Source organism: Phyllobates terribilis, unplaced genomic scaffold (assembly GCF_046119375.1).
Source record: "Phyllobates terribilis strain yellow unplaced genomic scaffold, ASM4611937v1 Scaffold_4__5_contigs__length_816908805, whole genome shotgun sequence".
In the NCBI taxonomy this organism is placed as follows: Eukaryota; Metazoa; Chordata; class Amphibia; order Anura; family Dendrobatidae; genus Phyllobates; species Phyllobates terribilis.
Genome location: NW_027362764.1, coordinates 110,852,050 through 110,878,254, shown reverse-complemented (window position 1 = coordinate 110,878,254; position 26,205 = coordinate 110,852,050). Strand labels below are relative to the sequence as shown.

The 26,205-nt window shown below is 44.9% G+C and overlaps 1 protein-coding gene across 2 annotated transcripts in view; it reads right to left on the bottom strand.

The window, feature by feature from the left end:
* The window catches only part of PTPRN2 (protein tyrosine phosphatase receptor type N2), a 1,402,724-nt gene that overhangs the window by 882,913 nt on the left and 493,606 nt on the right, over positions 1–26,205 (bottom strand). For both annotated transcript variants that reach the window (XM_073677683.1, XM_073677684.1), the window contains 2 exons: positions 23,945–23,985; positions 19,368–19,759 (listed from right to left, as the gene is read on the bottom strand). In XM_073677683.1, coding sequence (XP_073533784.1) covers positions 19,368–19,759; positions 23,945–23,985 — 433 coding nt within the window. The remainder of the gene's footprint in view (positions 1–19,367; positions 19,760–23,944; positions 23,986–26,205) is intronic.

Genomic DNA, 26,205 nt, shown 5'->3' with positions numbered 1-26,205 from the left:
TCTCCTTGTAGCGGAGGTCTAAAAGTGTCACCAACCAGTAATGACTGTTACCCAACATTTTTTCAACGCGAGGGTCACGGTTAAGGCAGCGTAACAAAGTCAGCCATGTGTGCCAGATAAACAAAAAGCGGCCTTCATTTTAAGAAAAAGATTTGATAGACACCTAGGCAATGCATAGTGTCTATCAATTATGTGCCTACTCAATAATACATATATACCCGGAGAAACAGAGTCTTAGATGGCATAGAACAAATATCTTTATTAATTATTATTAAAATGTAATCCACAGAGGTGGTGTCACAATATAAGTTATAGAAAACAGCACATGGTGAAATACAATCTAAATGTGGGTGATGAGGACCCAGCTGACTAGTACACAGTGTAAACCCTGGTAAACTATATAGCACCTACGGTAAAGCTACCACACAATACTATCCGCACCTGTGTGCAGATAGGGTGAAATCATATTCACTGCAAGGTTCTGCTTACCGGTCAGTTACACAGGGGGACGTCAGGAGGGAAAAGCAGGTAGACTAGAGGAAAACAGCAAGATCAGGTCGCCATCTGGCCAAGAAGAAACCTCGACGCGCGTTTCACCACTATAGATGTGGGCTTTCTCAAGAGGCATTGTAACTGGTAACGGTAACGGGCAAGACTTCCGTGTCCTCACCAAGATGATGACTGACCATGCTCTCCTCCTCCTCCTCCTCCCCCCTGTCCTCAGGCCACCCACGCTGAACCGACGGTATGACAGTTGTACAGGTACTACCGTCTACAGCGCATGATACCAGCTCCTGTTCTTCCTCCTCCTTCTCCTCTACCTCATTGTCCCCCAATGCACGTTGGGATGAGATGAGGCTGGGCTGTGTGTAATTGCCCGCTACGGCTTCTTGATCCATCTCATCATACTCTGGCTGCAATGCCTCCTCTTTAATTCTCTGCAGAGAACGTTGCAAAAGACAGACAAGTGGGATGCTGACGCTAATGATGGCGTCATCGCCACTCACCATCTTGGTGGACTCCTCAAAGTTTGTCAGGATGGTACATATGTCAGACACCCAGGTCCACTCCTGAGGTCTTCTGTGTGGAGTCTGACCTGAATATCGACGGCCTTGTTGCAGCTGGTACTCCACAACTGCTCTCTTCTGCTCACAAATCCTTTGCAACATGTGGAGGGTAGAGTTCCAATGTGTGGGGACTTCACACACCAGTCGGTGTGCCAGAAGCTGCAAACGCTGCTGCAACACAGCAAGGGCGGCGGAAGCTGTAGCCGACTTGCGAAAATGAGCTGACAGGCGGCGTACTTTGACGAGCAGATCTGGCAACTCGGGGTACGATTTAAGAAACCGCTGAACCACGAGGTTAAGCACATGAGCCAGGCATGGTACGTGTGTGATCTCGCCTCGCCTCAGAGCCGCCACAAGGTTACGGCCATTGTCACACGTGACCATGCCTGGATGTAGGTTCAGCGGTCTCAGCCACAGATCTGCCTGCTCTTTCACAGCTGTCCACAACTCACAAGCAGTGTGAGGTTTATCACCTAAGCTTATGAGTTTCAGCACAGCCTGTTGCCGCTTGGCTGAGGCAGTACTGCAGTGCTTCCAGCTTGTAACTGATGTGGTGATATCTGAGATGGAGACTGAACATGAGGAGAAGGAGGAGGATGATGCGTAGGAGCTGTACACTGTGGGGGCAACTCTGACTGACATAGGGCCCGCAATCCTCGGTGTGGGGAGGATGTGTTCCGCCCCAAGGTCCGATTGGGTCCCGGCTTCCACTATGTTTACCCAGTGTGCCGTCAGGGAGACGTAGTGTCCCTGGCCACAAGCACTTGTCCACGTGTCCGTTGTCAGGTGGACTCTCCCAGTAACTGTGTTGTTGAGGGCACGGCAGATGTTTTGGGACACGTGCTTGTGTAGTGCGGGGATGGCACACCGGGCAAAATAGTGTCGGCTGGGGACCGAGTACCGAGGGACGGCCACCGCCATAAGGTTGCGGAAGGATTCCGTCTCCACCAGCCTAAAAGGCAGCATTTCCAACGCAAGCAGTCGTGAAATGTGCGAATTTAGGACTATGGCCTGTGGGGCGTTGGCTGCGAATTTGCGCTTTCTTTTAAAGCTCTGGGATATGTACAATTGAACGCTGCGGTGGACGTGGACGTTGATGCTGTTTTTCTTGAGAAACTGCCATAACAAGTGAAGACTGAGAGGAGGGGGCATCTTTGCATGCAGTATGGACAGGGGATTGCCTTGCACACACAACAGGGGGTTCTATTACATGCACAACAGCGGAAGAAGCAGTGGTGACACCCGCTGACACTGGTCGTGGACCCTGGGGTTCGCCCCACAAAGTCGGATGCTTTGCTGCCATGTGCCTGATCATGCTGGTGGTGGTCAGGCTGGTAGTTTTGTCACCCCTGCTGATGCTGGCATGGCAGGTGGAACATATGGCCTTTTGGGGTTATCAGCAGAGTCTTTAAAAAAATTCCAGACTCTGGAAGACCTACCGCTTGTACTGGCAACATCCCTCGTGTTGGTGTTACGGGGAACTGTTGCCCACCTTCTGTGTGCGGCCACCACACTGCTTCTTCCTGCCTGTTGGGGTACTCTGCCTCCCTCCCCCTGTGTGCTGCTGGCCTCACTCTGCGTGTCCTCCTGCCACGTTGGGTCAGTTACTAGATCATCCACCACCTCCTCCTCTTCCACTTGCGCACCACGATCCTCCTCCTCACTTCGTGGCAATTGTGTCTCGGCATCGTCCACCTCTTGTGACAAATTGCCAGCGTCGACTTCCTGTGGCCATGGCTGTTCAAATATTTGGGCATCGCTACATGGGATCTCCTCTTCCACCACTTCAAGCGGAGCAGGCAAGGGGTACAAATATGGAAAAGGACCAGTGAACAGCTCTTCAGAGTGTCCAAGTGCGGGATCATTTGCTGTCTGACGACACTCGGCATGGTGGGAGGAAGGAGCATCAGGGTGAGGAGGAGTATGCGGTCGAGACTCACGGCTACTAAAACTTGACCGCGTAGGTGGTGGAGCCCAGGTAACTGGAAGTATTATCTGCTATCCAATTAATAACCTGTTCACACTGATCAGTTCGCAATACTGGTGTTGTAGTGTGCTTCCCTAGTAATTCGGTCAAGAAGTGGGAGCGAGAAGATGTGACTGTTGGTTGTGGCACATTTTCACCTTAGCCACAGCCCCATCCTCTACACGCACCATCACCAGAACGTCCAGTTCCACGTTCCTTGCCACGCGCCTTGCCCATTGTAAATTAAGTAAAATAGCTTACACTCGCACTATCAATGGAAAAAGGGTAATAAAAAGGAGATTAGAACCGTGGAACAGGAAAACCGCAGTTCTATTTCTCTGGCCTACACCAGAATCTTTTAAACAGATATATTTGTGACTAAACAGACAGGGAGACACTATATATTTTTTTTTTACGTAAAACAGGCCAAAAGCTGGATAATACATAGATTTGAACCGTGGAACTGCAAGACCACAGTTCTAATTTACTGGCGTATACCAGACTTTTTTTTAATAGATATATTTGGGGCTGAACAGTCAGCGACACACTCAAACTGTTTTTTTATGTAAAAAAGGCACAAAAGTGGATAATACAGAGATTTGAACCGTGGAACTGCAAAACCACAGTTATATTTTTCTGGCCTACACCAGACTCTTTTAAACAGATATATTGGTGTCTGACCAGTCAGGGAGACACTATCACTGTTTTTTTTACGGCAAAAAATGCCAAAAACAGGATAATACAGAGATTTGACCCGTGGAACTGCAAAACCACAGTTATATTTTTCTGGCCTACACCAGACTCTTTTAAACAGATATATTGGTGTCTGACCAGTCAGGGAGACACTATTACGTTTTTTTTTTTACGGCAAAAAATGCCAAAAACAGCATAATACAGAGATTTGACCCATGGAACTGCAAAACCACAGTTATAGTTATGTGACGTACACCAGACTCTTTTAAACAGATATATTGGTGTCTGACCAGTCAGGGAGACACTATTAGTGTTTTTTTACGGCAAAAAATGCCAAAAACAGGATAATACAGAGATTTGACCCGTGGAACTGCAAAACCACAGTTATATTTTTCTGGCCTACACCAGACTCTTTTAAACAGATATAATGGTGTCTGACCAGTCAGGGAGACACTATTACAGTTTTTTTACACGGCAAAAACTGCCAAAAACAGGATAATGCAGAGATTTGACCCGTGGAACTGCAAAACCACAGTTATATTTTTCTGGCCTACACCAGACTCTTTTAAACAGATATATTGGTGTCTGACCAGTCAGGGAGACACTATTACGTTTTTTTTTTACTGCAAAAAATGCCAAAAACAGCATAATACAGAGATTTGACCCATGGAACTGCAAAACCACAGTTATAGTTATGTGACGTACACCAGACTCTTTTAAACAGATATATTGGTGTCTGACCAGTCAGGGAGACACTATTAGTGTTTTTTTACGGCAAAAAATGCCAAAAACAGGATAATACAGAGATTTGACCCGTGGAACTGCAAAACCACAGTTATATTTTTCTGGCCTACACCAGACTCTTTTAAACAGATATATTGGTGTATGAACAGTCAGAGACACACACAATTTTTTTTTTTGGGGGGGGGAGAATACCAAAAGGTTAATAAGACGCGTATTTGGACAACCTGACAGAGGAAAAAAAAAAATACAGGATTTAGATGAAAAAATAAATATTTTTTCCTGGCCCTTTAGACCGGGGTGATAAGTCTAGCAATTTGACCAACAGGAGCACACAGGACTGTAATGCAGCGTTTGCTGGTATAACCATTGCATCTCCTATACAGCCTGCCTGTCTGCCTGATATCTGGGATGGATATTAGTCCTGAGAAGGACTGCTTGTTTGATTTGGCAGGCTTTAGAGACCCTACACTAACTATTTCGGAGTATAAATCTCTCCCTAGCTCAGCAGCACTGACCCTACACTGGCTGATCCGGAGCGACTGTGTCCAAGATGGCGGCGCCTGGTTTTAAATACTCGAGGTGACGCTGTGCGGCCAGCCAATCACTGTAATGCCCACAAACAACATGGCTGCGGCATTACAGTGACTGGCTGGCAACCCCTGCATGTTCATTGGCTCTGTAAAGAGCGCCAAACGTGCAGGGCGGAGACCCGAGCTCCCGCCCGAGTAACCCGGAAATGCTCGGTGCTCGCCGAACATCCCGAGTAGTGAGATGCTCGGGCAAGTACCGAGCAGTGTCGAGCATGCTTGCTCAACACTAATTATAACATTTCAAAAAATTTGAGCTTTAGATCAAATATTCCCTTTCCTATTTCATGGTCCCATACTGAAAACACTATGGAACCATGGCCGTCGCAGATGCCAGTGGTTCCTTGCAGCTGTATATTGTAGAGGGTAAACTGACCAGATTAAATGACCTCCAAAGACAAATTTCTGCTTCACCATCCAAAGTTACTGTGATCAAAGCCGTTAGTGGTATCTGGGACTCTACTGCTCTTGAGCCACTGGCAGGGTTGACAATCCCCTCTGATATTTGTTCTGGACAACTAGACCAAAAATTACAGATGGGCAAAACTTTTTACACCATACACTATGCCCCATTTTAGACACCACAGCCTCATCACATCCTCAAAATAATGCCCTAGAATTACAAAGCCCACAAAATTAAAGTGTCCATTAAGTAAAAAAAAAACAACAAAAAACTGACAATAGCAATAAATCACAAATAACATAACACAGTGGATTGTCAGGAGTGGTGCTGCTTCTGGGACAAAAACCTCTGTCCCTTTTAAAACAAATTACTCTCACCAACCCGGATAAGCCTCCATATGCCAGTTCAAACTACTAACATTGACCTACAAAGCCGTCCATAATCTGTCTCATACGTACATCTCCGAACTAATCACTCGATACCTTCCCACACGTAAACTCCGGTTCTCAAAAAGACCTCCTTCTCTCCTCCACACTTGTACGTTCCTCACTCAATCGCCTTCAAGACTTCTCCTGATTATCCCCCATTCTCTGAAATTCGGTGTCCCAACACGTCCGATTATCCACCACATTCGGAACTTTCAGACGGAACTTGAAAAGCCATCTCTTCAAGAAACCTTACAGCTTGCTCCCACCTCACCAGCACTGGAATTGCCACAACCTCCTACCCTACTGTCTCCATCCCCATTATCCTGTAGACTGTAAACATGGATCAGCAGGGTCCTCTTCCCCTCTCGTTCAGTCTATCATTGTTCATTTGTTCATTGTAATTTATTTGTATTTTGTACGTAACCCCTTGTCATGTGCAGCACTATAGAATCAATGGGGCTCTAAAAAGACATAATATCTGTACAATATCAGATATATTCTCCAATATTGTCTGATATGCACACTTATTTTACCTCCATTTGTGCCTTTTTGACTATGTTTAGAGTCCTGCAACACATTGAGATCTACAGTTAGCAGGTTTTTCTACTTTAACACAAGTGGTCGCGACTATAGCTCACATCACCTCAGCAGTCAGTCACTGAGCTCAGAAGCTTTGCCAAGGTTGATGGCACACGCAAATGAATGATTGACTTCAGGGCCCCATGAAAAAAATAAAGACCCGTGCTTGTGGCTGTCAAAGGCAATACTTATGATGATGAATCCATCTTTTACCTCATGGCAAAACCAAGACACATTACACTCACCACACTGCAACAGGGGCTTTGTACATACAGTAAGATCACATGTGCTCCCAGCTAGATATCCTACAAAAATCAATAGTAGGGAGTCTTGTGCCTGGAGCTGGGATAGAAACTTCCGCCAGAGCAATGGGCAGGGGTGTTGGCGCCATACTTGACGGGGGAGCCCCAGAGGGCCTACTATGAATTGGCCTTGCAAGATGCCAAGGAATATGGAAAATTAAAAATGGAAATTTTAGCGCGCTTGGGGGTGAAGATGACTATCAGGGAGCAGCGGGTCCACTGCTGGGAATATCACCTTGAAAAACCCTCTCGCTCCCAAATGTTTGACTTACTTCGCCTGGTCAAAAAATGGTTGCAGCCATAGTCTTCTACCCCTGGTAGAATGAGTGGTGGTTCGTGCATTCCCTGCCAAGGCCCATATAGACTTGGGTTGCCCAGGGTGATCTCCGGAATGCCGATGAACTGGATGAACTGGTCGAGAGGTATGAGGCGATCGAGGGTTCCTTGGGAAAGCAGCCCACTCTGTACTGGGGGTCCCAACACAGGACGGAGGCCCAAAAGGGAGTAGGGCGTCCAAGGTCCAAAGAGGCGGGAGAGGTAAAGCCTGGGATGCCGGTCTGTTTACTATGCCTACCCTGCATGCAGTGTGGACTATCAGCTCGGTGAGGGGCCTACTGGTGGCGGGACTCTTGGACTCAGGGAGTTTGGTGACTCTGGTAAGGGCCACACTCCCCCAACAGTTGATCCCCGTGAAAAACGTGGCTGTACGATGCATTCACAGGGACGCCAGGGATTAACCTGTTGCTCGAGTGACTATACAAATTAACTGTGGTTGGGGTGTTTAAGGACCTGCTTCACCCAGTAATAATAGGGCGAGACTTTAACATGTTCTGGGACTTATGGCGGAAAGCAGGGGCACCAAGTGACTCAGACAGGGGCCGGTTACATCATGATGCATCCCCGTCGCAGTCAGAGGCGAATGAGTTCCCCCTGTGTGTCCATGCTAGTGACAAAGACGAGACTGTGACCCAGGAGGCTGAGATTCCTGATTTAGGGGTTTCTGAGGGAAATTTTTGTACTGCTCAAATGCAGGATGTTACACTGAACAATGCATTTGATAATGGGGTTGTTCAAGAGCCGGGGGCATGACACCAGGTTCCCATATTTCACCATAAAGGAGGAGCTGCTTATCGGGTCACTAAACCCAGAGGGAAAGTGATAGAGCAGTTGTTGGTGCTGGGTTCCTATAGGCATAGGGTATTAGATCTGGTCCATAATCATGTCTTAGGTGGGCATCTGGGAGTAGAAAAAATACAAGAGTGGGTCCTGCAGAGGTTCTACTGGCCAGGATGTCATTGAGACATTGTGAATTTCTGTCGATCTTGCCCTACCTGTCAACTAACGGCATTATAGAGGTCCCGTTTGACCGGATTGCCATGGACCTTGTCGGGCCCCTGGTTAAGTCCACCAGGGGGCATCAGTACATTTTAGTGGTGATGGACTACGCGACACGTTACCCAGAGGTGGTACCACTGAGAAACTCCTCTGCCAGGAGTATAGCCCGAGAGCTAGTGCATATTTTCTCCAGGACGGGACATCCTGACAGACTAAGGAACTCCTTTCATTTCAAAAGTGATGGAGTTGTGTAAGGCTCTCCAAATTATACAACTCAGGATGTCCGTATACCATCCCCAGATGGGCAGCCTCATGGAGAGGTTTAATAAGACCCTAAAGTCCATGCTGAAGAAGTTTGTGGAAAAGGATGGCCGAGACTGAGATTGCCTATTCTTCTACCTGCTATTCTTGGTTAGGGAAGTTCCCCAGGCCTCTACGGGATTCTCCTCCTTCGAGCTGTTATATGAACGGCATCCGTGCGGACTTCTGGACATTGTAAAGGAGAGATGGAAAGCCGAGGTGACACCCCATAGAGAGCATCATCGAGCATGTGGCCAGATACAGGACTGGATCGAGAAGGTGATGCCAATTGTGAGGGAGAGCTTCCTCCAATCCCAAGAGGCCCAAGTCAGGGTGTACAACCGATTGGTGAGACTGAGACAGCTTAGCCCGAGAGACCAGGTGTTGTTGTTAATCTCCACAGTGGAAAGTAAATTCCTGGCCAAGTGGCAAGGGGTATACGAGGTGGTCGAAAAGCTGAGTCACGTCAACTACAAGTTCCACCAACCAGGGAGAAGAAAGCCATACCAGGTGTACCACATTAATCTGCTCAAACCATGGCGAGACAGGAACCGGTGGAAACTATGTGCCTGGGGGCCCATCCTGAAGCCAGGGCCGAGGATGTCACAGTAGCAGAGACACTGTCACCGGCCCAGAAGCAACAATGCAGAGAGCAGCTTCAGCGGAACTGGGACCTGTTTTCAGAGTTGCCAGGATGTACGCAGGTGGTGGAGCATGAAATCCTGACGGAACTGCATGTGAGGGCGAACCAAAAGCCGTACCGGATTCCCGAAGCCCACTGCAAGGTGATTTTGAAGGAGGTGTGGAAAATGTTGAGCCTGGGCATCATAGAGGAGTCAAAGAGCGGCTAGTTCAGCCGTATTGTCCTTGTGCCAAAGACAGACGGAGAATGGCGTTTCCGTAACAACTACAGGAAGCTAAATGAAGTCTTCAAGCTCGATGCATATCCGATGCCACGGGTCGATGAACTTATTGAGAGGCTAGGGCCAGCCAGATATATCACCACCCTGGACTTGACCAAAGGGTACTGGCAAATTCTACTGTTTCCAAGGGCCATGGAAAAGATGGCCTTCTCTACACCTGACTGGTGCTTTCAGTACCCCAGGATGCCGTTCGGTCTGCAGGGATCCTCAGGTACCTTTTAGAGGGCCATGGACCGGGTCCTAGCCTCGCACAGGAAGTTCGCCGCCGCTTACCTGGACGATATTGTGATCTTCTGCCCGGATTGGGGAAGTCACCTGCAGAAGTTCCAGGCGGTATTTAATGCACTGAGGAAGGCCAGGTTTACAATAAACCCAAAGAAGTGGGCCATGGGGAAAGAAAAGGCGAAATACTTAGGCTACATAGTCGGAAGAGGCGAAATCAAGCTGCAAGTGAATAACGTAGAGGCAATCCAAAATTAGCTGCAACCGGCCTCCAAGAAACAGGTTCGGGCTTTTCTGGGAATTGTGGGATACTATTGGTGATTTATCCCAAATTTCACCATGATAGACGCACCCCTAACCGACCTACTCAAAGGGACGAAGACGACGATGGCCAAATGGTCTGCTGAAGTGGAGGGAGCGTTACAGGAATTGAAGCTCGCATTGTGTAAGGAGCCAGTCTTAATTGCTCCTGACTTCAATAAGGAGTTTGTGGTTCAGACAAACGCCTCGGAGGTCGGGTTGGGAGCCGTGTTGTCCCAAGAAGTGAACGGAGAGGAACATCCCATCCTGTATCTAAGCAGGAAACTCTCTGCCTGTGAGAAAAACTAAGCCATCGTAGAAAAAGAGTGGTTGGCCATCAAGTGCGCAGTTGACACCCAGAGGTATTACCTTTTAGGCAGGAAGTTAAGGTTAGTGTCAGATCTGATAAGAATGAGAGAAAAAAAAGGGGAAGAATGCCCAGGTGACTATATGGTTCCTAGAGCTCCAGGACTTTAGTTTTCATGTGGCGCACAGGCCCAGGAAATTACATAGTAATGCAGATGCCCTATCCAGACTTCATTGTCTAGTGAATGAAGGTGCCAAAATCCCCAGCCTTGGGCAGAGGAGGGAGATATGTGACAAAGTCACTGGCAGAGTGCTGGAGGGGAGATATGTTTCACTGAGGCTATTAGTTTCAGTGACGTGAAACCTGGAAGTCTTCTCCTGCATGTTATGTGCTGAGAGGGTTAATCAGTCATTTTTAATGTGTCAGTTTTTATGTGAACAGCTATAGAGCGGGTGGGAGGCTGTTCACTATATCTCCACCCCTGGGTGTGGTTTGGGATATAAATAGCCAGCCTGTCATGTGGTGTTCAGTATCTGGAGAGGCTAGCTCAAAAGAGAGGGGTGTGCATTTGTGTGCTAATCTTGAACCGTGTGTGGTTATCCCTGAGTGGCCGGACCCGGCCAATGTAAGAACTGTGCTGCAACTTTTTATTTTATTTTGCCATTATGCCGGATGGGTTGTGTTTATTTTATGAACTCTAGATTAGTTTATGCCATTTTTAAATAAACCAATACAAAACTTAAAGAGACAGTGTTCTGTGTCTACCTCCGTGTACAACCAGGCAAGCTGCTTTACCACTGCAATTAGACTTATACACAGGCAGAATTCAATGAACTCCATATTATTGTCTAGTTCATGGAGTTTACTTGTGCAGAGAGTTGAACATAATTATTTATCAGCCAAAACACTTTAATAAATAGTACATTAAAACAAATCAAGCATGGGAAATCATTTTTATATATTTTTTGCCAAATTAACTGTAAGAAAATTTTTCGGTGCTTAGTTAGCAGAAGAATGCCATTATGAAACTTTTCAATTTATTTCATATAGCAGGATGCGTCCACTCTGTTATTCGCAAATTGCAATTCTTGAGGAGGGTTTAATAACCGCTTTATACACTAAATCTGTCCTTACTGTCTAAAAGACCATTAACCATTTTCATTTGGGTGTGGAACATTCAGCTTTTCATCATCGGATAACATAAAGCAATGGTTCAATAAACACAATTGTAATAATTGTTCCCCGTATTCCCCTGTATTTTTCTAAATGGTGCCAGAGATAGGTAAATGTGTATACAGAGAGAATACATTATAGTGCAAAAAAAAGATAATTAACCCACCACTAATATCAACAAGTTGAAATATTCGATTTCAACTATCTACAGCCTCTAGTATTAAAGGCTGCTATACACATTAGACTTACAGGGGGTACGGAAAGTATTCAGACCCCTTTAAATTTTTCACTCTTTATTTCATTGCAGCCATTTGGTAAATTCTAAAAAGTTCATTTTTCTTCTCATTAAAGTACACTCTGCACCCCATCTTGACTGAATAAAAACAGAAATATAGACATTTTTGCAAATTTATTAAAAAAACAAAAACTGAAATATCACATGGTCATAAGTATTCAGACCCTTTGCTCAGACACTCATATTTAAGTTACATGCTGTCCATTTCCTTGTGATCCTCCTTGAGATGGTTCTACTCCTTCATTGGAGTCCAGCTGAGTTTAATTAAACTGATAGGACTTGATTTGGAAAGGCACACACCTGTCTATATAAGACCTCACAGCTCACAGTACATGTCAGACCAAATGAGAATCATGAGCTCAAAGGAACTGCCCAAGGAGCTCAGGGACGGAAGTGTGGCAAGGCACAGATCTGGCCAAGGTTACAAAAGAATTTCTGCATTACTCAAGGTTCCTAAGAGCACAGTGGCCTCCATAATCCTTAAATGGAAGAAGTTTTGGACCATCAGAAGTCTTCCTAGACCTGGCCGTCCAGCCATACTGAGCAATCGTGGGAGAAGAGCCTTTGTGAGAGAGGTAAACAAGAACCCCAAGATCCCTGTGGCTGAGCTCCAGAGATGCAGTAGGGAGATGGGAGAAAGTTCCACAAAGTCAACTATCACTGCAGTCCTCCACCAGTCGGGCCTTTATGGCAGAATGGCCCGACGGAAGCTTCTCCACAGTGCAATTCATATGAAAGCCCGCATAGAGTTTGCTCAAAAACACATGAAGGACTCCTAGTCTATGAGAAATAAGATTCTCTAGTCTGATGGGATGAAGATAATTGTAAGCGGTATGTGTGAAGAAAACCAGGCACTGCTCATCACCTGCCCAATACAATCCCAACAGTGAAACATGGTGGTGGCAGCATCATGCTATGCGGGTGGTTTCAGCTGCAGGGACAGGACGACTGGTTGCAATTGAAGGAAACATGAATGTGGCCAAGTACAGAGATATCCTGGATAAAAACCTCTTCCAGAGTGCTCTGCACCTCAGACTTGACCGAAGGTCTACCTTCCAACAAGACAATGATCCTAAGCACACAGCTAAAATAACAAAGGAGTGGCTTCAGAACAACTCTGTGACCATTCTTGACTGGCCCAGCCAGAGCCCTGACCTAAACCCAATTGAGCATCTCTGGAGAGACCTGAAAATGGCTGTCCACCAACATTCACCATCCAACCCGACAGAACTGGAGAAGATCTGCAAGGAAGAATGGCAGAGGATCCCGAAATCCAGGTGTGAAAAACTTGTTGCATCATTCCCAAGAAGACTCATGGCTGTACTAGCTCAAAAAGGTGCTTCTACTCAATACTGAGCAAAGGGTCTGAATACTTATGACCATGTGATATTTCAGTGTTTCTTTTTTCATAAATTTGCAAAAATTTCTACATTTCTGTTTTTTTTCAGTCAAGATGGGGTGCAGAGTGTACTTTAATGAGAAAAAAAATGAACTTTTTAGAGTTTACCAAATGTCTGCAATGAAACAAAGAGTGAAAAATTTAAAGATGTCTGAATACTTTCCGTACCCACTGTATATCGGCTGAACCTGTCGATATCAAAAGGTCCAGTCGACCTCTAATGTGTATGGGGGCACCGAATGACTGATGGTTGGGGCATGAGTCGATCACGAATGTCTGATTTCGAATTGCCAAACGCATTGTTCTCCCAGAGATGAGAAAGCAGGAGCGCTCAGCCGAGCCAGTGCTCCTCTGTATGGGAGAATCGCCTGAAATGGCTGTCAGCCAAACGATTGGCCAAAACATCATTTGGCCGACAGCCATCTAATATGTATGGTCGGCCTTAGAAAGCAGACTTCTCCCTCAACCAGTTTCCCCAAAAATTATGCAATTTCTGTTCTGCAGAGTAAGATGTGTCCTGCGTTCCAATATCAAAATGCACCAAAGGTCTCTGGGGAATGTATATAGCTAGAGATAGATTAAATCGATAGATAGACGGTAAAGGCCCCGTCACACTAAGCGACGCTACAGCGATCCCGACAACGATAAGACCTGTCAGGGATCGTTGCTGCGTCGCTATGTGGTCACTGGTGAGATGTCAAACAGTCAGATCTTCCCAACGACGCAGCAACGATGCGGCGACCCGTAACGATCTGTATAACGATGCACGCCTATGTGTTTCTGAGTCGTCAACAAGGTCGTTGGTAAGGTGTCAAACACACCGATGAATGCTACCCAGCGGGGCCTCAACGATCAAAGAAATGTCCAGACCATTCCGACACGACCAGCGATCTCACAGCAGGGGCCTGGTCGCTGCTAAGTGTCAAACATAGCGAGATCGCTGCTGAGGTCGCTGTGGCGTCACAAAACTTGTGACTCAGCAGCGATCTCGCTTAGTGTGACGGGGCCTTAAGGAATAGGTTAAAATTAAATATTTGCTTGTATATAGTCCCATTTTTAGTCACACCAGCAGTGGATATGGCAGACCACATTATTTGTCCCACAGGTTATTTCTGGTGTAAAGTCACTTCCAGTTTTGGCACCTTATCTGCAAAACAGTAATTTAGCTTCACCTCCAGTTACTTTGAATAGGAATAAATACGAGTCTCTTGTTTCATAATGTATAGCTCTCATATAAGGTGATGCTTTGTCCCCCAAAACACATTCAGGACTTTATTTTTTTTTATTAATTACTGTATCCAATAAACATTTGGATCTTTTACCATTCTCTAGATGAAGTTTGTGCAGACCCAGGGAGACCATTGTTTTTTTATTTCTGAAATGGACCTGAATTGCAGGGGTAGTGATTTGTGCTCCTATATATATAACTTTACCATACCTGCAGACTGTATACAATCATTTTCTCTTTTCTTTAGTATGTTTACAGTTTTAATTATATAGTTGTAATCAAAATTAAGGGTGCCGCAGTGCGCCAGAAACGCATCAGTCATGAGGTTTCTTTCCCTTTCAACTATGTTTTAACTACGTCTACAATAAAAGATTGGATTTTATTAGGACTGTTGTGCTGTGAATTACCTCCCTTCCAAGTAATCAAAATTAGTCAACCTCCTTCCCCCTTTATAAATTCAGTTTATTAGCAAACTTAATAAACTTTCTAATTGTGACAAACCAATGAGAACAATTGAAATATCTCAACACGACTAATATAACAAGTGGCTTCTACAAATTCAATGAAATATGTCACTATTAATAACTACTGCAGTCCCAGAATTATTCAACCCCTTTATGACAAGTTGTTTTTAGCACTTGGTAGAGGATCTTTGGCTGTTATAAACCGGCTGCAAATGTGATGCATAGCCAGACACCAGCTTCTGGCAGCGTTCCTGATGAATTTTAGCCCATTCCTCATAGGAAATGGCATCCAATTCACTATAATTCCTGGGTTGTCAAGACCGTGGTCCAAAATTTTAAGGGAAGAGAAGAGATCATTGCCTTGTACAAACAAGGAAAGATACAAAGGAAATTAATCTTCCTACAATTGGATGGATAGTTTGGAAGTTCAAAATTAATAAATATTGCCTACAGAAACTGGATGTGGCAGAAAGATGACGCTATCACTAGTTGCCACCAGTTTCCTGAAGAGGCAGGTGGTCAGAAAGTCTGGAGTGACTGCAAAACACCTGCAGTAAGATTTGGTGGCAGCAGCCACTGAAGTTTCAGTTTGCACATTAAGGCAAGTAAGGTGCATACTAACCGTTGAAGTAGTCTATTTCCGAACTCAAAGACAATCACCTCTATAGCTGCATCAAAAGCACAAAAAAGACACTTCTAAAATGAAGTAGACCATATGAATAACCCATTAAAGTTCTGGAATTCTGCTTTTGGGTAGGTAAAACAGAACTGGAATTTGTTGGGACTATGGATTAGCACAATGTCTAGTGGAGAAAGAATGCAGAATACACTGAAAAGAACATCTTGCCTCTGTGATGTTCTGGGGTTGTTTTGTTTCCTCTGGCAATGGAAACCTGCAGCGTGTGGAAGGCAAGATGGATTCAATCAAGTATCCAGAAATTCTAGAAGAAAAATATCCTGTCTTCTGTGAGTAAGCTGAAACTTTAGCATCACTGGACCTTTCAACAGGACAATAATCTCAAGCATACTTCAAAGTCCACCAAGGCTTGGCTTCCAAAGACGTCATGGAAAACTCTGAAGTGTCACAGTCACAGTGACATGAGCCCTAGAGAAAATCTTTGATGAGATTTGAAGAAGGTGTTTCATCACACAAACCCAATAATTTTAGAGAACTGGACGCCATTACTCATGAGGAATGGACTATGATTTCTCAAGAACACTGCCAGAAGTTGGTGTCTGGCTGTGCATCACTTTGCAGCAAGTCATAACAGCCAAAGGGGCTCTAATAAGTACTAAGGACACTTGGCAAGAAAGGGGTTTGGTAGCATGGCTCACTCGACTGCACACGAAGGCAGACACAGGTACACTGTCTCTTTAAAATTTTTGTTGGTTTATTAGAATGCGGCATAAACCAACATAGAGTCCATCAAAGGAAACATAGCCCTTTGGGCAAAACAGGAAAACTAAACAAAGTGGTAACACAAAGCTCAATTCTTGTGGTAGTAGGGATCCGCCCGCTGAGGGTTTAGCAAACCAACACTGGTTCAGTTGCAGCACAAATATCAGCACCTCTCTGGAGTTAGCTTCTCCAGACACCTGAACAACTAATGCCTCAGCAGGCCATCTATTTAAACCCCAGACCACATCCTGGGGTGGAGATATGGAGAACAACCTCCCACCCGCTGTATGGTTGTTCACAAAAACCCAGCCCTTAAATTAGCTGCTTAACCCCGAGACACTTAGTATGCTGGAGCAAAACGTCTGGGTTTCAAATCACTGAAGCTAATAGCCTCAAACATACCTCCCCTCCAGCACTTTGCCAGTGACTTTGTCATAGGGGTGAATAATTCTGGGGCTGCAGTAGTTATGTAAAAGTGGGATTTGGAGAAACCACTTGTTATATTAGTTGGGTTGAGCTGTTTAAATTTTTGACTGGTTTATTGCAAACAGAACATTTGTAAATTTTGCTAATATACCAAATTTGAAATGGTTGAATAATTTGTCTCTTAGTTACATAGGGACAGTTAAGAACCTCAGACACAAGGGCCCAGGAACACGCATCATAAGTGTAAATGATACATCTATACAGAAACATTACTGCAACCAGTTACTATAAAGAAGTCGATGAAGCCTGGGAAAAATCCATTCAAATTTGTAGCTACAAGAAAGTGGAAAATACTGATGACTACACATAGAAGAAATAAACTGAATCAATACAACCTTTAAAGAACAAAATCCGGACACAATGCAGGTACAAAGACAAATACAAAATATGTTTCATGTCAATTTTCAATAATTTACATACATTTATTATTTTAATTATTTTGCAAATGAGGCCTTTCTGTTCTTTCTTTTATAGTTTATAAATAAAAATGTAATATAATGAGGTTTTACAATACAAAAAAGACTAAAATTGTATAAAAAAAAGTGTTTGAAAGAAAGAACTATAGGACCAGGGTGACCAGTTATATTTTATGTTTTTTTATTTTTTCTATATTTTCTCATGGAAATCTGTAGTGTCCAGAGTGCAAGAATCAATTTGACTCTCTCAATGGTGAAATCAAGAGCCATCTATTTCAAGGGTTCCAAAAGCACTAAAATAACTCAAAATGGCAAATCACCCCAACGAATACCAAGCTTAGTCCCCTGATTATTGTACCAGCTGAAGATGAAGAGTCATTAAATTATTTTAGGCCAAGATGCAGGAAAACGGTGCTAAAATTACTTGGTGAAATTGCTGTACCCCTTCCAAGTGTTGTAAGGTCAATTTAAACATTACGGCTTGAGATACATCCCTGATAGAAATTCTTACCTCTGACTGAATGGAAAAATGGCTCATTTCATTTAACCTGGGGAAGCTTGGCAGAAAGAAGCAGACATTTCAGCACCATAGACTATAATAATGGATTTCTATCCCATGTCTCCTGGGTGTGATCAATCCGTCTAGTGAATAATAAACTTTGAACACTGCTTTATATGCAGCTGGCTGGAAAGTCACTTTTGAAACAAAAGTAGGGATGGAAACATATAAAGCTTCTATTCTTCTTGTTAGGTTTAACAGAGATGTGTGTTACCGGCCAACGACAAACAGTCATGGTATAGATGAATTAACATTAGGGGACAAATGCAATATATTGTGTTCACAAATCTTTCCTTGCTGTGTATATTTTGTAGTTTATAACCAGAACAGGGGCCTCGTAATGAAAATAAAAGGTGTAGAAGCACATACCGAACACTTCTAGTTCCCTGATACATTTCAATTTTCATAGGCAGCATGGTTTATTATACATCCATTAAAATTCTCATCTTAATCAGTGGTGACATCAAGTTAGGACCTGCCAGAATAACACCACAGTACTTTTTTGTACAGATTGACTGCAGAAATATATATTGGATAATGTAATCTTGATTAGATAACATCTTCTGATATGTGCAAGTGCCGCAACTTCACCATGTATCATCATTGCTCATTCTAAGCTAACAGATGGCAGACAGTGCAAGAGCAGACACTTCTCCACTGACATTGTTTGTTAAGAGTAAAAACACTTTTGAAGTCTTTCTAAACACCAGCTGGAGCTGTGACCAGTCTCCTGTCCTACACCAGGGACACCATAGACATTTGAAACTGACTGGAATGCACAGAGGCTGAGCCAGAATCCTCTGTAGCTAGCATAAATGTAAAATAATTACATTCATCTACTAGAAGCAATAATAGACTTTGTTTTTTATATTCAAGGAGATTAAATGATCTGTAGCAATTCTACTTTGCATGTGTTGAAATGTAATCTGGATAGAAACTCAGGGGTACCGCTATGGGGAATCCCTGTACCCCAACATATGCAAACGGTTTTCTAAGCTGGTGGAAGAAGACAATTGTTTTTGCATTGGAAAGTCATAGAGTTACACAGAAAGTATCAATGTCGCCAGGGTAATTCTGAGTTAGTAGAAAGGGACTTCTGATTTGATCATCAAATGGCCAGAGTGAAGGGCAGCTACAAAGAATGTCTCTCTATAGAAGACCTGTCTTGTCCTCTCTTACACGGCCTGGCAGGTGTAATGAACTTACCGCACCCAATCAATCAGAGATCAAGCTCTATATAAACCAAACTCAGTACCAGTTATAACTGTGTTTTTCCCTAACCTGGTCTTGATGTGAACTATTGTGACTGGTATCTGCCCACTTTGATCATCTACCTGCTGACTACTTGGATATTCCCTATATCGCACATTCGGACTTATTACATCTCTATTGATAAATCTCACCTTGCACGGTTACTCTATTTCCGTTTGCTAGATAGCACAAACACTTCAAATTATTTGAATGCCTGGAAATTGTACCTCTTATCTTTCATATTTCACTTGGTCCAACTTCCATTGATACGGAGGCATTTGAGTCCTGGCCCTATCAGATTGCCATAGACACCCACCAAAGTAGTGAAAAAGAGGGGCTGTGGATGAAAACTGTCACCTAGTTATTTCTTTGCATCAACTTATTGAAAACCACTACATTTGTAATCAAGCAATCTTATATCTCTTGGTGCAGAAATTTACACAGGCCAATATATGCTGGTAAGACAATGCTACAATACACTTAATGAATTAACGACCCATATTTAATAAGAGAGTTAAATTATTCAATGTAAAACACTTACTTCTTTTGTGTTACAATGTAACCATACTTGTCACTGTTGGAAGACTTCACTTGCAATTCTACTTCGTGTCTTATTTTCTTTGGTTCTTCTTCAAAAGATCTATCATCCTGAGCATAGCTTTCCTGTACCCAATGCTGAAGCTCTATCTCCTCTTTGGAATCAGTGTCATCTTCAGCTGACTTCTTCTGAGCTGTCAGCTCTCTGGTGTATGTTTCACTTTTTACATTCTCATTGCCAACTTTCTTTTCATCTTCATCGTCATCATCATCTGAGTTATACTGAAAATCACCAAACCTTTTAAATCCTTTGTCAAAAGGTTCCGCCATGAACTCGTGTGATATGGAGTTAACAGTAAAATCCGGAAGATTCTCTTTAGCATTTATTTCTTTGTCCTACAAGCACAGTATCAATAGTTATAACTTGTTAAAAGTGTTTAAAATGACACAAGTAAAAGAAAAGAACACCATGTAATACTTTTATCTGAACTTTACCTGCAGGATCAGTATTATAACAACAGTAAACAATACTCTGAATGGCCATTTTATTAGACATCCATCTGGTAGCATGTTCGACCTCTTTTGACCTTCGGACTTACAGCAATTCGTAGTGACATTGATTACAGTAGGTGTTGAAATTGTTCTGCTGGAATATTGGCCCATATAGACAGGACAGCTTCTTGCAGTTACCACTAATTAGATGAAGACACTGACATGCTTTAAACCAGGGGTTTCAAACACGCGGCCCTATCAGAGGCCAGCAGCTGACATCTGCGTCCCAGCGCAGCGGTGTATGACGTCACTGTCATGCACAGATGTCAGCTGCTGGTCTCTGATAGGCCGGCGGCTGGCATTGGTATTGCTGTGCAGAGAGCTGGTCTCTGTGCGGCAATACACTGAACTAAAGCGCTGATGTCCGCAGCTCCTGGACCAGGCCGTGATCGTCAAGGGGTCTATGGTGCCTGCGAGCCGCATGTGCAGAAAGGACACCAAGGGAACGGAGGACAGGTGAGAAGAATCTTTTTTTTTCCTCTGTTATCTGTATGTGAAGAATGACACAGGGGACATAGCTGCAATATGGGGACATGGATGCGGACATATCTGCAATATGGGGACCTGGACGGGGACATATCTGCAATATGGGGACCTGGATGGAACATATCTGCAATATGGGGACATGGATGGGGACATATCTGCAATTTGGGGACATGGATGGGGACATATCTGCAATATGGGGACATGGATGGGGACATATCTGCAATATGGGGACCTGGATGGGGACATATCTGCAATATGGGGACCTGGATGGGGACATACATACAATATGGGAACCTGGATGGAAACATAACTACAATATGGGGACCTGGATGGGGACATATCTGCAATATGGGGACCTGGATGGGGACATATCAGCAATATGGGGACCTGGATGGGGACATACCTACAATATGGGAACCAGGATGGGGGACGTGTCTGCAATATGGGGACATGGATGGGGACATATCTGCAATATGGGGACCTGGATGGGGACATATCTGCAATATGGGGACCTGGATGGGGACATACCTACAATATGGGAACCTGGATGGAAACATAACTACAATATGGGGACCTGGATGGGGACATATCTGCAATATGGGGACCTGGATGGGGACATATCAGCAATATGGGGACCTGGATGGGGACATACCTACAATATGGGAACCAGGATGGGGGACGTGTCTGCAATATGGGGACATGGATGGGGACATATCTGCAATATGGGGACCTGGATGGGGACATATCTGCAATATGGGGACCTGGATGGGGACATATCTGCAATATGGGGACCTGGATGGGGACATACCTACAATATGGGAACCTGGATGGAAACATAACTACAATATGGGGACCTGGATGGGGACATATCTGCAATATGGGGACCTGGATGGGGACATATCAGCAATATGGGGACCTGGATGGGGACATACCTACAATATGGGAACCAGGATGGAGGTATACCTACAATATGGGGACAGGGACATATCTACAATATGGGGACCTGGATGGAACATATTTACAATATGGGGACCTGGATGGGGACGTATCTGCAATATAGGGACCTGGATGGTGACATGTCTGCAATATGGGGACTTGGATGAGTGGATGAGGACATATCTGCAATATGGGGACCTGGACGGGGACATATCGGCAATATGGGGACCTGGACGGGGACATATCTGCAATATGGGGACCTGGATGGAACATATCTGAAATATGGGGACATATCTGCAATATGGGGACATGGATGGGGACATATCTGCAATTTGGGGACATGGATGGGGACATATCTGCAATATGGGGACCTGGATGGGGACATATCTGCAATATGGGGACCTGGATAGGAACATATCTGCAATATGGGGACATGGATGGGGACATATCTGCAATATGGGGACCTGGATGGGGACATATCTGCAATATGGGGACCTGGATGGGGACATTCCAACAATATGGGGACCTGGATGGGGACATTCCTACAATATGGGGGCCTGGATGGGGACATACCTACAATATGGGAACCTGGATGGAAACATAACTACAATATGGGGACCTGGATGGGGGAAGTTACGACAAGATGGAGACAAGGATGGGGACATTACTTCAAGATGAGGACCAGGATGGGGCATTACTTCAAGATGAGGACCAGGATGGGGCATTTCTATAAGAATGGGACAAGGATGGGGACATTACTTCAACATGAGAACCAAGATGGTAAATTACTACAAGATGAGGACCAGGATGGGGCATTACTACAAGACGAGGACCAGGATGGGGCATTACTACAAGATGAGGACCAGGATGGAGCATTACTACAAGATAAGGACCAGGATGGGGCATTACTACAAGATAAGGACCAGGATGGGGCATTACTACAAGATGAGGACCAGGATGGGGCATTACTACAAGATGAGGACCAGGATGGGGCATTACTACAAGATGAGGACCAGGATGGGGCATTACTACAAGATGGGGAACAGGATGAGGCAACACTTCAAGATGGGGACCAGGATGGGGCATTACTACAAGATGAGGACCAGGATGGGGCATTACTACAAGATGAGGACCAGGATGGGGCATTACTACAAGATGAGGACCAGGATGGGGCATTACCACAAGATGGGGACCAGGATGAGGCATTACTACAAGATGGGGACCAGGATGGGGCATTACTACAAGATGGGGACCAGGATGAGGCATTACTACAAGATGAGGACCAGTTCAAAAGGTGTATAGAAAAAAAAATGGTATCACTAAAAATGTCACTTTGTCATGTAAATAATGCGGCCCCCCAAATTCAATTTTTTTCCATGTGCAGCCCATATACACAGCTGAGTTTGAGATCCCTGCTTTAAACAGTCCATCCCAGTGATACCCTATAGAATTAAGCTCTTAGAACTGTGAGGGCCAGGTAAGCATGGATAACTCGCTGACATACTACTGGGACCAATTTATTACTATTCGATCCTGGTGGAATGGTACATTGTCCTAGTGATATTGTGCTTTCACCATAAAGTAAACAGCTGTCACGAAGGGATGAACTTGGCCAAAATGTTCAGATAAGACCTATTGTCAAAAAGTTAATCCACAGTTACCATAGAATCCAGGATGTGCTAAGAAAATATTATCTAGACCATTATTCATCTGGTTTAAAGCAGCATTCCAAGGTCATATGCCTAACTTCCATATAGATCAACTTCAATTGTGAAAGGGCAGATATGACTAATAAAGTGACCATTCAGAGCATATGTTATTAACAGATTACCCAGAGGTTAAATAAACTAAATTTAAGGGATTTGCAATAAAACTTGACTTTTAATTAAATTTATTTAATATACGTGGTCGAAATTGTTAAAAACACTTAAGTGGTATTGCTATATAATTGATACTAATAATTTCTCATATCTAATATTATTGTCCTGATAGCTATCATTCCTAACTAGATTAAGGTCTGCAGACCACTAGTAAGTATAGCCTTAAAGGATTATAGGATTTTTGTAATAGTAATTGTTAGATGCAAGACCACAAAAGTAGATTAAGATGGGCTCATAGCCTCCCTGAAATGTTTCACCTACAGGGAGGCGAAACAGGCTTCATCAGAGAGCTGAGGCTAGAATATTCTAGGGTTACAGGATTACTTTTTTTTTTTAAATATAGATCGTAGTATAAAAAATGGCCAAAAAGAAATAAAAAAATACATCTAACAAAAAAAACTGATTTAAGGGTTAGAGTTAGGGGGGTTCAGATGATACACTCCCTTTACTAAGTAGCAATATCGCAACTTTTGCCGTTTTCATGCCAATAATGGCCGCTATGCCGATATGGGCGTAGCATGAGTGGAGCATGAGTAAGAAGAGCATGGCCTGGCCCACCCGTCAAATTCATGAAAAGTTTCCCCTCTTAATCAATTAGGTGCACTGTACTCCAGCTAGCTGATCTATTTGTTACATTCACACTATTATTCCTAATATAAATATAGCTTGTTAGACCTGAGAAAACACAGGTAAAAAGATGAATATAAAACGATGTAATGAAACGCACCTTCATTCCATACTGTGACTGTTTCTTGCTGGTTTCCTGACCTTGAAGAAAATACAAAAATCCAATTAACAAACATGATTAATTACTTGGTTATACTGAATTAAATAATAATTGGTTTTGCATTGGGCATTACTTTCATTTTCCATGAGGCTGATAACAGCCCTGGAGTTATCCTTTCTTAGAGTGTATGGCATATACTGTATGTAACATCCCTGGCGGCGTGCTTGCATAGTGCACCACCTCCCAGTATGCAAGACCACAATCTTACCTGTCAGTCCAGCCTGCAAACCTTTCTCCAGTTCATGCTGTGTGCATGTCTCTTGTCTGATTGCTTAGGGCGGTGGCCCGGTTACTTCCTGATTCTTATAGCGGCTGTGGGCGCACTGCTAATGCGTCCCCAGCCTATTGCTGTGAGTCACTGGATATTTAAACCCCCTCCACCCAGAAGGAGGTGCCTGAGCAACACTAACCTTCAGTGTGCTCCTTGCCTCTGAGTTGCCAGGTCTTGTCTTGTATCTTGTCTGTTTCTGCCACCCTGGGGGCCGCATACCCAGGCCTGTTATCTTGTCTGTTTCTACCACCCTGGGGGCTGCATACCCAGGCCTGTTATTTCTGACTTCTAGTCTGTTTCCGCCACTCTGGGGGCCGTATACCCAGGCCTGTTATCTCTGACTTCTAGTCTGTTTCCGCCACTCTGGGGGCTGTATACCCAGGCTCGTTCTTGTATCTCATTGCAGTAGCAGTTCCTGTCTGAACTGTGTCCTAGCCTGTTACCTGTTTGTCTCTATGTCCGTACCTTCCCTTTTCCGGCAGTATCTGAACCTGCACCTAACTCCAACTCGTTGTCTCTGTACTCTGTTTGTGAGTTTTGTGTCCACTCGCTACTTCATAGTAAGTACTTTGTGTATATCTGGTTCTGCTTGTCCCTTTTCCCTTCCTCTGTATCTTCCTTCTGTGTTCTAGCCATCTTCCTGTATTTTCCAGTCTGTTCCATGTGAACAGAGCCCTGTCCTCTCTGCCTGCACCTTCAGCCCTGTTCGGCTTTGCTTGCTCACCGCGCCAGCGGTTTCTCTCTGCTCTGACTTGCCTACCGCTCCGGCGGCTTCCCTCTGCTCTGCCTTACACACCGCTCCGGCGGCTTCTCTCTGCTCTGACTTGTTCACTGTGCCAGTGGTTTCTCTCTGCTCTGACTTGCCCACCGCTCCGGCAGCTTCCCTCTGCTCTGCCTTACCCACCACTCCGGCGGCTTCTCTCTGCTCTGCCTTGCCCACCGCTCTGGAGGTTCCGCTCTGCTCTGCCTTGTCCACCGCACCGGCGGTTTCGCTCTGCTCTGCCTCGTCCACCGCACCTGCGGTTTCGCTCTGCTCTGCCTTGTCCACCGCTCCGGCGGTTCCTCTCTGCTCTGCCTTGTCCACCGCGCCGGCGGTTCCGCTCTGCTCTGCCTAGCCCACCGCACCTGCGGTTTTCGCTCCGCTCTGCTTGCTCACCGCACCAGCAGTTCCTCTCTGCTCTGCTTTGTCCTCCGCTCCGGCGGTTTCGCTTTACTCTGCTTGTCTACCGCATCTGCGGCTGTGTACCTGTCTCCCAGTCTGTACTGGACCCTATCCAGCCTGCTCTCCAACCTGCTAGTACCTCCCTGTCTGCAATTCTGCCGTTCTTGCCAGTGCCCACCTGTCTGCATACCAGCCGTGCTTTCCTGTGCCCACCTGTCTGCATACCAGCCGTGCTTGCCAGTGCCCACCTGTCTGCATACCAGCTGTGCTTGCCAGTACCCACCTATCTGCATACCAGCCGTACTTGCCAGTACCCACCTGTCTGCATACCAGCCGTGCCTGCCAATACCCACCTGTCTGGAGGCCAGTCTAACCTGCCTGTTCCTGCATTCCCCGGAGTGGGTCAACAACTGTGACCGGGGTCTGACCTGGAGTAGCACCTGGTCCCTCTGCTCGGTTCCTCCTTGGTTCACGGAGTCGACTAAGCCGCCGTGCGACCTTGGTCGGATTGGGTTGATACTTAGTTACGCCCCTCCAGGCACTCCTTGGTTCATGGTACAGTGGGATCACTAATCACGCTCACACCAGTCAGTCCGGGCGCGAGCGAAACACTGTAGATGTAGCAGTCACCCAACAAACGGCCATGGCATGCAATTTCTTTAACCTACGCCATTTACATAGCGCAGTGTGGAACGGCCGTAGTACGTCAATAGCATGGAGCACCTCGGCCATTCATTTGGACAAAGTCTATAAAGATTTTTTTTTGCT